The sequence below is a fragment of the Desmodus rotundus genome, chromosome X (genome assembly GCF_022682495.2).
Source record: "Desmodus rotundus isolate HL8 chromosome X, HLdesRot8A.1, whole genome shotgun sequence".
Classification (NCBI taxonomy): Eukaryota; Metazoa; Chordata; class Mammalia; order Chiroptera; family Phyllostomidae; genus Desmodus; species Desmodus rotundus.
The window spans coordinates 44,363,765-44,378,816 of record NC_071400.1 but is presented as its reverse complement, the minus strand read 5'-3'; the positions used below and the strand labels follow the sequence as shown (position 1 = coordinate 44,378,816).

Genomic DNA, 15,052 nt, shown 5'->3' with positions numbered 1-15,052 from the left:
TTCATTAATAAATACACATTTGTACATCCTTACTTTACTAATGAAGAACAGGAAGCTCAGGGAACTTGAGTCACTTTCCTAGATCACATAGCTAAATAAATAACAGAGGCCTGGCTGGTGTGGCTCAGTGGATTGAGCACCATACTGCAAACCAAAGGGTCGCTGGTTCAATTCCCATTCTGGTCACTTGCCTGGGTTGTGGGCCAAGTCCCCAGTGGAGGGCAATTTAGAGACAACCATATATGGATGTTTCTCTCCCTCTCTTTCTCCCTCCCTTCCCCTCTCTAAAAATAAATAAATTGAAAAAATAAATAGCAGATCTGGGATTAGAACCTACATGTGTTGATGCAAATCATGACACTGGACTACCTATCCAAATGGCTTATAAATACTTCATGTCCAAAGAAAAGCTTAATTTCCCAGTATCCCCCTCGCCCAAGGTTGTTTCTCCTACTTGGTTCTCATAGTTCAGAACACCACTGTTTACCAAGATGCTCAAGCTGAGGACATTGGAATAATCTTAAACTTCTTACTCTCGCCACCCCCACTGCCACACACACATGCACACCATGTATAGCTTTGCTACTCAAAATGGGAATCCCAGAGCAGCAACAGCTTCATCACCCAGGAGCTTGGTAGAAATTCAGAATCTCAGACTCCATTCCAGACTTGTTAAATCAGAGTGTGCATTTTAACAAGATCCCCATATAATATGTGGGTATATTAAAGATTTACATGCACTAATTTAAAGCGAGTTAGATATTTGAAAATAAAACTCTACAACAAACTAGAAGTGATTAATTATGTTTCCATTAAGACATACATAGGCATCTGTTAAATAATAAGCTATGTTAATGAATTTTAGCTGACTAAATTGCTTTTTTTTAAAAAAAAAGTTTCTATCAGGACATGCCCATTACAATTTTCTAAGGCAGTGGTTGAGAACTGAGATATCAGTTGGAGGAGAACTTTTCACTATTTATGTTAATCCCTATTTATATTTTCTACTTTAACCACTAAAATCTAGGTGTGTCCAAAAGTGTCTCACACTCATAAGATCATATGTTTCTGTAGAAAAAAGATGAAAACTAGTGGGTATGGTTTTTCAATTTTTTTTTACTGAATTAGCTCTAAGGTAGAGACAGTGAACATCTCTGGAGGTCAAAGTACCCGTAACAATCATGAATTTCTTTTTTTAAGTATATTTTATTGATTATGCTATTAGTTTTCCCAATTTTTCCCTCTTTATCCCCACTCCACCCTGCACTCCCAACCCTCCAGCATTTCCCTCCCTAGTTCATGTCCATGGGTTGTACATGTAAGTTCTTTGACTTTCTGTTTCCTGTACCATTCTTGATCTCCCCCCATCTATTTTATGCCTACCAGTTATGGTTCTTATTCCCTGTACCTTTCCCCCCCTATTCTTCCCCTCCTCCTCCCCACTGAAAACCCTCCATGTGATGTGCATTTCTCTGATGCTGTTCCTGTTCCAGTTGTTTGCTTATTTTATTTTATTTTTTTGTTTTTAGTTTTGGTTGTTGATAGTTGTGAGTTTGTTGTCATTTTACTGTTCACAGTTTTTGATCTTCTTCAATTTCTTAGGTAAGTCCCTTTAACATTTCATATAACAAGGACTTGGTGATGATGAACTCCTTTAACTTCACCTTATCTGGGAAGAACTTTATCTGCCCTTCCATTCTAAATGATAGCTTTGCTGGATAGAGTAATCTTGGATATAGGTCCTTGCCTTTCATGACTTGGAATACTTCTTTCCAGCCCCTTCTTGCCTGTAAGGTTTCTTTGGAGAAATCAGCTGATGGTTTTATGGGAACTCCTTTGTAGGTAACTCCTTTCCTCTTGCTGCTTCTAAGATTCTCTCTTTATCTTTAATCTTGGGTAACTTAATGCTGATGTGCCTTGGTGTGTTCTTCTTTGGGTCCAACTTCTTTGGGACTCTCTGGGCTTCCTGGACTTCCTGGAAGTCTATTTCCTTTGCCAGATTGGGTAAGTTTTCCTTTATTATTTGTTGAAATAAGTTTTCAATTTCTTGCTCTTCCTCTTCTTCTTCTGGCATTCCTATAATTTGGATATTGGAACATTGAAAGTTGTCCCAGAAGTTCCTAAGCTTCTCTTCATTTTTCCGAATTCTTGTTTCTTCATTCTTTTCTGGTTGGATGATTATTTCTTCCTTTTGTTCCAAATCGTTGATTTGAATCCTGGTTTCCTTCCTGTCACTATTGGTTCCCTGAATATTTTGCTTTATTTCACTTTGGGTAGTCTTCATTTGTTGTTTCATTTTTCAACCAAGCTCAATCACTTCTGTGAGCATCTTGATTAACAATGTTTTGAATTCCACATCAGATAGGTTGGCTATCTCCTCATTGCTTAGCTGTTTCTCTGGAGTTTTTCTCTCTTCTTTCATTTGGGCCATATTTCTTTGTCTTGGCACACCTGTTATGTTGTAAGGGGGCAGGACAACCCTCTTTGCTGGTTGTAGCACTGTGGGGTAGTGGTCAGAGAGGGAACAATGAAATTTGCTTGCTGGGCTCTAGCCCCACTTTCCAATGAACTCTTGTGTGAGGCTGGGTATTTCTGCTACCATGGCAACCCCCACCATAGTCCACAGTCAGCTCTGAGTCTCAGCTTCCTGTTCAGCCAGCCCAGCCTGCATGGTCTGCTGCCTTGTCTCGGCTTCTCTCTGTCCACCCATCTTACCGGTCTGGTTGGCCTGGTTGTGTGGGGAACCATTCCAAGTGTGGGAAATGTGGCGCAGCCCCCACTCAGAAAAGCCAGTGGGGAGCGAGGTTGGCAGGCAGGACCCACATCCATGGATAAGTTCTCCAGTGGGAAATCAGGCCTGCATTGTACTTAGACTGCTATGAGACTTGCTCTTGCTAAAAGAACTCCCTCACCCTGAGGCAAGCAAATGTTTACTGAGTATCTTTATCTTCCTAAAATCTGGGCTAGACCTTCCAGATATGGAACCTAGCTGTTTGGACCACGTCTCCCTTTATATTGCAAATATCCTCCTTTGATGTATTCAGGGACACCCTCTCCTGTGTCTGCAAAGATAACCACCCAAAACAAAAGTTTGCATAGTAAAAGAGGACCTTCTTTGATGTAAGGGGCCAGGAAAACCAATAAAAGCTTGGTCAAGGCAGTAGTCAGCATGCTCCCCCCTTGAGGAAGTGGCCGAGGCACTCAGAGGCATTCTCCTCTTGAGAGAGTGGTCACGTGGTCCCTTTTCCCCCACAGGACCTCTGTAGTCCATGTGTATGTGTATTGGAATACCGAAACCTCAACAGCAGATCTTGCGGGCCAAGATCTGCATCATGGTTGACTGTTTCTTTAATTCCTTGGTTGTCAGAGTTCCATGTAGTTTCATTTTCTGGCAGTTCTGGTTGTTTATTGATTTTAGATTGGTTGTTATCCTCCTTTTGGTTGTGTGAGGAAGCGAAGGATTTCTACCTATGCCTCCATCTTGGCCGGAGCTAATTATGAATTTCTTTTAATTTTCACATAATATGTAAATCTAAATTTTATATATGTATGTTTTAAAATATTACAAAAATCCACTCCAAACAGAATAGGGGATGAGCGAGGTAAATAACTAAAATTTATTATAGCCTAAGGTAATAAAACTTTATCTGGATGTTATAGAACTGAATTAAAATAATTAGTAAATGATCCAAAACTAGATATAGGGAAGAAGAGGAATATTTCCAATGCTGCAATTATATCTTTTTAAAAGATTTTACTTATTTGTTTTTAGAGAGGAAAGGGGAGGTAGAAAGAAAGGGAGAGAAACATCCATGTGAGAAAGAAACACTGATCAGTTGCCTCCTACATGCTCCCGACTGTGGACCCAGCCTGCAACCCAGGCATGTGCCCTGACTGGGAATAGAACTGATGACCTTTCAGTTTGGCACTCAATCCACTGAGCCACACCAGCCAGGCCCAACTGTATCTTTAACAATATTTTTACTTATTTACATGGGGTACTATGTATATTCTTATTTACAGGATAATACAGCCTGACTTCTGCTAAATGAATTCTCAGAAAACCCCTCTTTCTTAAGTTAGAGACTTCCGATGTGGACAAATATATATACTGCCAGTTAAAGGAATCACCTTACATTTTGATTAATACGTGAGAGTAATAAAGTCTGTTGCTCAAACTGTATTTTTTATCAAAAGATAATAGGTAGAAACAAAATGTAAAAGTAACATGGAACTCCTGTCATTTGTATATTCCCAAGAAAATCAAAAACATACAAAAAGACTTGTGCATGAATGTTCATAGGACCATCATCCATAATGGCCAAAATGTGGGAACAACTCAAGTATTCATTAACTGATGGATGGATAACCAATGAGGAATGTCAATACAATGGGATATATGACTTAGCAGTGAATAGGAATGAAGTACTGATGCAGACTTCAACATGGGTGAAATTTGAAAGTATTATGCCCAGTGGAAGAAGTCAGTCACAAATACCACATATTATATGATTCCATGTATATGAAATGTCCAGTATAACCAAATGTATAGAGACAGAAAGCAGATTAGTGGTTGCCTGGGACTGGGAATGGGAGCAGAAGTTGATTACAAGTGGATATGAGGAAACTTTGGGGAGTGAAAAAAATAAAATGTTTAAAAATGCATTGTGGTTAAAATTACACACCTATATAAATTTGCTAAAAATCACAGAACTGTACATTTAAAATGGGTGAATTTTGAGTATGTAAATTATATAGCTGTTGAAATTCAAAAAATTATAATCACCTTCCCCTTAACTTTTAAGGATATAAGCCAAGTTTATTGTATAGCATTATACACACGTACATCTGGAACATTGCCATATAAGATATATGTGTACACTTGTTTGAAAATCACGGTTCTATAAATTGCTTTGGGTAGTATGGGCATTTTGATAATGGTAATTCTTCCAATCCATGAACATGGTATATGTTTGTGTCTTCCTTAATTTCTTTCGTCACTGTTGGGTAGTTTTCTGAGTACAGGTCTTTTACCTACTTGGTTAGGTTTATTCCTAGGTACTTTATTTTGTTGCTATAGCAAATGGGATTTTTTTCCTGATTTCTGTTTCTGATATTTTGTTGTTGGTATATAAAAATGTCTTTGATATCTGAATATTGACTTTGAATCCTGCTGTTTTGCCAAATTTAGTTATTAGGTCAAATATCTTTTTGGTGGAGTCTATAGGATTTTCTATGTATACTATCATGTCATCTGAAATTCAAAGCAATCCCTATCAAAATACCAACATATTTCACAGATATAGAACAAACATTTCAAAAGTTTATATGGAACCATAAATGACTCTAAATAGCCACAGCAATTTTGAGAAAGAAGAACAAAGCAGGAGGGATTACAATACCTGATATCAAACCATATTATAAGGCCACTGTAATCAAATGAGCCTGGTACTGGCATAAGAACAGACACATGGACCAATGGAAAAGAACAGAGAGCCCATAAATAAACCCAAGTCTCTGGCCAATTAATATTTGATAAAGGGGGAAGAAACATTAGATGGAGTAAAAATAGCCTCTTCAAGAAATGATGTTGGGAGATCTGGACAGCTACATGCAAAAAAATGAAACTTGATCACCAACTTACAACATACACAACAATAAACTCAAGATGGATAAAAGACTTAAATATAAAGTCGTAACACCGTAAAAGTCCTACGGTATAACACAGGCAGAAAAATCTCAGATATTCCATGCATCAATATTTTCACTGATATGTCCCCTAGAGCAAGGGACATAAAGGAACGAATAAACAAATGGGACTTCATCAAATTAAAAAAGCCTCTGCACAGCTAAAGAAAACAGCATTAAAATGAAAAGGGAACCAACTGTAAGGGAAAATATATTTGCCAATGATACCTCAGACAAGGGCTTGATCTGCAAAATATATAAAGAACTCACACAACTCCACTCCAGGAAGACAAACAACCCAATTAAGAAATGGGCAAAGGACCTGAACAAACACTTCTCCAAGGAGGACATACAGAGGGCCCAGAGACATATGAAGGATGCTCAACATCTCTAGCCATCAGAGAGATGCAAATTAAAACTACAATGAGATACCACTCCACACTCCACACCAGTCAGAATGGCCATCAAAAACAAATCAGCAAACAAGTGCTGGGGAGGTTGTGGAGAAAAGGGAACCCTATTACACTCTTGGTGGGAATGCAGACTGGTGCAGCCACTTTGGAAAACAGTTTGGAATGTCCTCAGAAAACTAGAAATGGAACTGCCTCTTGGCCTAGCAATTTCACTACTGGGATTATACCCTAAGAATCCTGAAACACCAATTCAAAAGAACCTATGCACCCCAATTTTCATAGCAGCAGAATTTACAATAGCCAAGTGCTGGAAACAACCCAAATGCCCATCAGTAAATGAGTGGATCAAGAAACTGTGGTACGTTTACAGAATGGAATACTACCCAGCAGAAAGAAAGAAGGAGCTCCTACCCTTTGGGACAGCATGGATGGATCAGGAGAGCATTATGCTGAATGAAATAAGCTAGGCAGTGAAAGACAAATACCATATGATCTCACCTACAAGTGGAATCTAATCAACAACAACAAAAACAAGCATGCAAAGTACAATCAGAAACATTGAATTGAAGAACAAACTGACAGTAGCAAGACTGGTTGGGGGTTAGGGAATAATGGGGGAAAATAAGGGAAGGTCCATGAAGGAACATGTATAAAGGACACATGGTCAAAGCCAAAGGGGGTAAGTTCGAGGGTGTGAGGCGGGGGACTAAGGTGTGGTGAAAATGGAGACAGCTGTTCATGAACATGAATAAAATAAATATAAAAATGAGAAAATCTTGGTTCTGAGGTGTTCCAAGCATCTATTTATTCTTAACATGTTTCACAAAAGAAAGGGATGCACTTGACTCATTAACAGCATCCTAACTGTCATATCGCCAAAGACAAGGCTGAAGAAAAATAAAACTTTAAAGTATTAAAATGGCCTTAAGTCTTAGGTGGTATAAAGATGGACTGGCATCAAGGTCTTTCTCTAACCCTATATTATTATAAGGTTAATATAACCGTATTTTTTTAGATTAACTTAATTTTTTTTTGTTCAGTTACAGTGGTCCCCATTTTCTCCCATTTCTCCCCTGCCCTACTCACTCCCCCACCTTTCAATTTCAATTCCCCCCATGTCTTTGTCCCTGGGCCCTTTATATATGTTCCCTGACTTGACCCTTCTCCTTCTTTCTCCTGTTTTCACCCTCCCCCCACCCCTCTGGTTACTGTCAGTTTGTTCTTCATTTCCATGTCTCTGGTTCTATTTTCCTCGCCTGTTTGTTTTGATTAGGTTCCACTTACAGGTTAGATCATGTGCTATTTGTCTTTCACCAGCCTGGCTTATTTCACTTAGCATGATACCCTTCAGTTCCATACCATGCTGACATTTTAGAATAATTCATCGTAGAGTCAGTTATATTACAATGACACCAGATTCTATGTAATGAAATACGTAAATTTATATTATACTAAAATTTTAGTTTTTATTCATCAAACATAACATTTACAATCCTTCATCCCAAATTCAAGCATATGAGGTCTGTCCAGAAGGTAACTAGCCATGTAATATGAAAAATAGAGACATTTATTGAAGGAGATACAGGATACAAGAAACATTGTACATAGGAAAATGACACCTCAGTCCACCTTCAAAGTAGCCACCTGGGACCTCACACAGTTCTCCAATTCTCCATCAGCTGCCCTCTCATATTTCCCTGAATCTCATTGGTAGTATGAAATCTCTTCCCTTTCAAAGGTGATTTTAGTTTTGGGAAAAGCCAGAAGTCATAGGGCACCAGATCTGGGCTGTAGGAGGTCTGAGTCACCTTCATAATTTGATGTTTCACCAAAAAAATCTACATGAGACATGATGCATAGTGGGCACATTGTCATGACAAAGTGGACAATCAACAGTTGCCCTTAGCTAAAGCCTTCTGAATCATCAAATAGTTTCCAAGGAGGAATGTTGAAGCTTAACGCAAAATTTGGTGCAGATTTGTTGCTCTACTAGCTCAGTCATTTTGAATGCCACACAGTACACATGCCTACTCAATGTCTACTGCCCCCACTGACTAGGACAGTGAAACTGTCATTGTTCACACATGCACATTCCAGTCCACTTTCTTTGGCTGCCAGGTAATGCTGATGTCATGCACACTGTTCTCATTATATTAACAATGGCTGGAGTTTTTCTGGACAGACCTTGTATATCAAAAGTTAGTTTAGGATTATTTAACTAAACAGATACAAAATTTTATTATAATGTTTATTTACATTTTATATTTAAAGAGAATCAATACAAATCAGGACATATTTACAGCATTTCAAATCAGTGTACAAGAATGCAATGGTTTCATCCATTCTACATTTAGGAAACAAAAATACATGTCTGTTCTGCTTTTGCCTAAATTCTGCTGGAATTTGCACTGGAAACAGAACTCTAAAATAAAAGAGAAGCCATACAGAATACAAATAAAGTGCATTTTTAAATAACTTTATTTAACTTTGGTGGATGGAGCTTCTAACTTTATATTAAGGCACCTGGAATTCTCCCCCCTCCCCCAATTCTTTTTCAAACACCAAGAAAATGCATTCACAAAATTTATAGCTACATGGACAGAATTTTAGTTTAGCTAATGTAATTTTAGCCCATTCAGATAAAATGTAAACTCAACTTATCCTTTTCAAATGGTATGATAACTGATATACTCTACTTCTGAAATTGTTATAGTTTTGTAAGGAAACTTTTTGTCTGTAATTTTGTGTCACATTAGTGCACTAATATACCAACCAATCTAGTCCAGTCCATATTCTCTGATAAACTACACTCAGCACTTACATGAAGTACATTTAACCTAATATAAAAACAAGAAATAGTTAAAATGATTATTTTGCTTTTATCTTGTTCTATCAATTTAATGTAGCTTAAATAGACATTTCATGAAGTCCTAGCTTAAGTTTGCATTGTTTTTTATAATACAATTCCAGATCAACATAAGCACCTGGAGAAAAACCTGACACATACAGCCCAAGCTAAAGTAGTAGTATTTTTTAATTAAGATACTATCATAAAACAAAATGATCACAGCTATTTCACATTTTAAAAACATGTTTTTATAAGAAAATTGTTACAAATGAAAAACATGACTATTTGAAGAGAGTTTTGAATGTTTAAAAATCTTGCTAGTACTATTGAGAGGAAACTACTCTATGAAAAAACATTATATTGAGTTTGTGAAAAAAGTTAATAGGTTAAATATTTTAAGCCATTAAAGTATAGCATATTAGTCATCTCAGTACTTTCCATATCATTCTTACTTTATTAAATCTATCAAGTTCATTAATAAGAAACTAGGCCCTGATTGGCAATTCTGTTACTACTAAAGGATCAAGTTTTCCATTGACACACACTTCATGATTTAATTTCTTGAACAGCTGTCTCTTGATCAGGAGTTTCATCTTCTTCAAAGGTTGGGTTGTCAACATGAGGAACAACATCCACTGCCATGGAACATGCTTCATGGTTTACCAACTGTAGATTTTCATCTTTAGAAAGAAATAACAATTTTAGAATGACTTTACTCTTCTCTTCTTTCAGACCAAACTCAACAGTCATGTGTAAGAAGTCTTTCTTGTCTAATTCCATAATACTCTGATTATTATACTTATTCCCTGTTCCTTTAATAATTATATGATTTATACCATGTCTTACATAAAAGGACCTATGGCATTATTATAATATTTACAATTACTCATTTTTTAAAATGATTTTCTTTTTTTAAAGATTTTATTCCTTTTTAGAGAAAAGGTGGGAGAAAGAAAGGCAGAGAAACATCCATGTGCAGTTTCCTCTTGCACGACCCCAGCTGGGGGCCCAGCCCAAAACTCAGGCATGTGCCCTGACTGGGAATTGAACCGGTAACCCCTTGGTTTTCAGGCTGGCGCTCAATCCACTGAGCCACACCAGCCAGGGCTACAATTACTGTTTTTTGATTCACATGTGTGCTTACTTTTTAAAAAATATATATTTATTGATTATGCTATTACAGTTGTCCCATTTCCCCCCCACTCCAGTCCATCCTGCCCACCCCCTCCCTCCCACAATCCCCCCTATAGTTCATGTCCATGGGTCATACTTATAAGTTCTTTGGCTTCTACATTTCCTACACTATTTTTACCCTCCCCCTGTCTATTTTCCACCTATCATCTATGCTACTTATTCTCTGTACCTTTCCCCCCCTCTCCCCCTCCCACTCCCATATGGACAACCCTCCATGTGATCTCCATCTCTATGGTTCTGTTCCTGTTCTAGTTGTTTGCCTAGTTTGCTCTTGTTTTTGTTTTAGGTGTGGTCATTAATAACTGTGAGTTTGCTGTCATTTTTACTGTTCATATTTTTTATCTTCTTTTCCTTAGGTAACTCCCTTTAACATTTCATATAATAAGGGCTTGGTGATGATGAACTTCTTTAACTTGACCTTATCTGAGAAGCACTTTATCTTCCCTTCCATTCTAAATGATAGCTTTGCTGGATACAGTAATTTTGGAGGTAGGTCCTTGTGTTTAATCTTGGGTAATGTAACTATGATGTGCCTTGGTGTGTTCCTCCTTGGCTCCAGCTTCTTTGGGACTCTATGAGCTTCCTGCAAAGCTCCAGAAACAATACAACTAAGCGAGGAAGAGATAGCCAACCTATTGGATGCACAGTTCAAAACACTGGTTATCAAGATGCTCACAGAATTGGTTGAATCTGTTCGAAAACCAGATGAAAAAATGAAGGCTATGCTAAGAGAAACAAAGGAAAATGTACAGGGAACCAATAGTGATGCGAAGGAAACTGGGACTCAAATCAATGGTGTAGACCAGAAGGAAGAAAGAAACATCCAACCAGAAAAGCATGAAGAAACAAGAACTCGGAAAAATGAGGAGAGGCTTAGGAACCTCCAGGACATCTTGAAACGTTCCAACATCCGAATTATAGGGGTGCCAGAAGGAGAAGAGGAAGAACAAAAAATTGAAAACTTATTTGAACAAATAATGAAGGAGAACTTCCCCAGTCTGGCAAAGGAAATAGACTTCCAGGAAGTCCAGGAAGTGTGATTACTTTTATTAGATTATAACCCCAATAAGAGCAAAAGTTACATCTTCTGCTTCTTTTCTATCCTAAATATAACAGTTCTTAAACCTAGGTTCACATTTCAAAAACCTGGGTACTTGAAAAAAATTACCTATGCTTTCTCAAATGCATAGATAGACAAAACAAAACAAAACAACCCAACAACCATGATGTTGGGGAGACTACCAAAATGGAATGCAAATGGTAACAAATGAACATAATTATGTTAATGATGAAAAAAATAACCATCCTGAAGGTAGTGGAAAAGAACAGAACTAACTTAGCAACACTGGAAAACAGTATTTTGACTCTGTCTTATAAGGCTAAAAACAAAAAGAACTGTCAGTGAAATTGTTTTCCACAGGGTTGTGAGTTAGCAATATTGAAAGTATTTTTGTGTGTTCTGGGACTGAACAAGTAAGTAAATACATTGTAGATAATGAAAGACAGGTTTCTCACTGTCAGAAAAAGAAATTACAAATAGAGAAAGGGGAAGGCTAAAATAAACTGTGGTGTTCCATTGGAAATGGATGTATCAGTATGAGCTCATTGTTTTCCAGATGGGTGGATGGATAGATAGATGAATAGATGGGTGCAGATATGTGTATATATTTGCATGAGCACATATTTCCCGGCCTTGTTATTAAAAGGGGTTGATAGCAATGACACCTCAATAGCAATGAGCATACCTAGTGTCCTGATCTTGGTTTCAAAATACTGTTCTCCAAAAAAGGCTTCTTGGGGAAATGGCTGATTCTAGGGATAGGGCAAGGAGGGTACAAGATTAACCTAGATTCTAGCCTAGGTTTAGCAAACTATAGCCTGTGGCCCAAATCCATAGCTAAGAGTGGTTTCACATTTTTAAAAGGTTGTAAGACAAAGAAACAAAAAATGCAAGAGACCTTTGACCTTCAAAACCTAAAATATTTACTATCTAGCCCTTTACAAAAAAGTTTGCTAATCCCTGGCACCAAACATCTTGTGGTGTGAGAATGTAAGGAAGTGCTCAAAAATTGATGGGACATACTGAAAGAAAACAGAAAGCAACTTGAGGAAGTTCTCAATGACCAAATCTAGAACAATCTAAGTAATGAATAAATCATGAGAATAATATTACAGAATAAAAGAAATATCTATGAATCCATGCTATTATAAATAATTGAATAAATAAATGGAAAAAGGATAGCTGTTCCTGAAAATAGAAGCTTATTTAATGTAGAAAGAAGGATGTAAAAAAAAATCACCATTCGCACATACTTCAGTAATAATTATTACAAGTGAGAAGCACCAATAATTGCTAAAATTATTGGGTAAAAGTATGATGACAATAATTTTCATCGTCTCCAAGTGTTTCTCTATATGATAATTAATAATTACAAAGAGAAAATAGTAACTTTAAGAGGAGAAGTTTGGCAGATACCACCTTAACCAACTGAGTAAAGTTCAAACCATCAGTAATAAGGCATGGGAATCATATAAAGGACTCATATGACATGAGGGAGAAAAGGGAACATCATTTCTCTGGTATTATTGACTAAAATAGAAAAGGGCAATAAATTTAATCACTAGGAAACAATAGACAAGTTCAGACTGAGATATTCTACAAAATACCTGACCAGTAATCTTCAAAAGTGCCAAGGTAATGAAAGACAAAGACTAAGGAATAATCACGTCTTGGAAATTAAGAAGACATTACAATTAAATGCAATGTGGACCTTTCAACAAGTTAAGTATAAAAGGAACATACCCAAATACAATAAAAACCATATATGACAAACCCACAGATAATATCTTATGCAAAGATGAAAAGCTGCAAGATTTTCTTCTAAAACCAGGAATAAGACTCTAGTAGGCAGTTAGACAGACATAAGCAGAGCAAAGATGATGGGCCAGCTATAGAAGATCACCAGGGCAGAAAGCCCCAGTGCCTAGCAAGGGGCAAACCTGGGAAAATAAGAACCTCACCCCCTGCATAACTTTTCCACCTTTAGCATATTGCTGGCCATGTGGTTTATACCTCCTGATCTTTCATAGCTCTAGCCATGTGGTTTGGACCCTCCCCTGACCTTTCCTCCCCTGGTATGTTGCTAGTCATGCGGTTAGACCCCTTTAGAGGATGAACTACCAAGGTGGCTGGAGAATAGCTCTTAAGCATTAAGCTCCGAGGACAATGAGTTTCTGATCTGCATCAAATACATCTAGGCCTCAGTTGTGTTTCAGCTCCAGGCCCAGAAAAGCAGCAAAATCAGATGGAGAGATGCCATGGATGACACCAGGACCAGCTGTATTGACTAATGAACCCCTGCCCCTGGCACCAACCAATCATTAGAGACCACATCCCTGAAAGGACACACCTAGAAAGCTGATGAATTTCTATTGAGATCCTCTCCTGGGACCTCCCCTAAAATCCACATGCTTAAAAGCCCTTATGAGGAAGACCCAATGTGGCTTTCCCTCCCTCTCCCTCTTGTGAGCATGCTCACCACCTGCCCCAACCACCCACCCCCACCACTGTGCCTTTCCTCTCCCCCTCTACTTCCCCCAAGGCATGTTATCTTTATCTTTTTCTCTCCTAAGCTCCAAGGGCCCTTCTTTTGCCTCTGTAACTTGTTTCCTGAGCCTCTTTCTTCTACAGCTCTCTTCTATCTCTGTAACTTACTAAATAAACTTTCTCTTATAGTTTGAGTCTTGGCTCTGAAATTTTTCTTAGCTAGAACTCAAGTACCCAGGTTGCTGAAATGAGGTCCACTCTCTGGTAACATTCTGGTGCTGGTCCACCGACAACAAAGACAGGGGTGCCCACTCTCACCACTCCTATATAACATAGTATTGTAAATCCCAGCTAGAGCAATTTGTCAAGAAAATGAAACAAGCCCTCAAAATCAAAAAGGAATAAGTAAAAGTATCTGTTTCCAGATGACATGACCTTATATAGAGAAAACACTAAAGATTCTACTAAAGGACAGTTAGAGCTAATGAGTTCAGTAAAGTTGCAGGATAAAAAATCAAAATACAAAAATCATTAGTGCATTTCTATACACAATTTCTATTTCAGATGTTTCCGAAACATCTGAAATAGAAACATCTGAAATAGAAATAATGAAAATTACTTTTGCAATAACATCAAAAACAACAAAATACTTATGAATAATTTTAACCAAAGAAGTAAAAAATAAACAAAAACCCTGTACAATGAAAATTATAAAACACTGGTGACCAACTTGAAGAAGGCACAGATAAATAAAAAGATCCAATGTTCATGGAGCATAACAATTAATATTGTTAAGATTTTCATACTACTCAAAGCCATCTATAGATTCAGTGGAATCCCTATCAAAATTCCAATGGCATTTTCACAGATATATTACCAAATCTTAAAATTAATATGTAACCATAGAAGAGCCTGTATAACAAAAGCAATCCTGAGAAAGAAGAACAAAATGGGAGGCTTCACACTTCCTGATTTCAAACTATACTACAAAGCTATAATAATTAAAATTGTATGGTACTGGCATAAAACAGACCCATAGATCAATGGAACAGAAGTGAGAGCCCAGAAATAAACCCATGAATATTCAGTCAACTTATTTTTGACAAGGGAGCCAAGAACACTCAATGTGGAAAAGAGAGTCTTATCAATAACTGTAAAATGTAAATGTAAACTGTATATTCACATGTAGTAGAATGAAACTGGACCCCTACTCACAAAAATGAACTAAAAATGGATTAAGGACTTAAACACAAGAGCTGAAGCCATAAAACTCCTAGAAGAAAATAGAGAAAAATCTCCTAGCCATTGGTCTCGAAAAAATTTTTTGGCCATGACACCAAAACACAAGGAACAAAAGCAAAA

At 37.4% G+C, this 15,052-nt stretch overlaps 1 protein-coding gene across 2 annotated transcripts in view; it reads right to left on the bottom strand.

The window, feature by feature from the left end:
• Positions 1-9,117: 9,117 nt before the first annotated feature.
• Positions 9,118-15,052, bottom strand: part of RNF128 (ring finger protein 128) — a 119,607-nt gene continuing 113,672 nt past the window's right edge. For both annotated transcript variants that reach the window (XM_053917536.2, XM_024551647.4), the window contains exon 7: positions 9,118-9,629. In XM_053917536.2, coding sequence (XP_053773511.1) covers positions 9,496-9,629 — 134 coding nt within the window. In that variant the 3' untranslated portion in view covers positions 9,118-9,495. The remainder of the gene's footprint in view (positions 9,630-15,052) is intronic.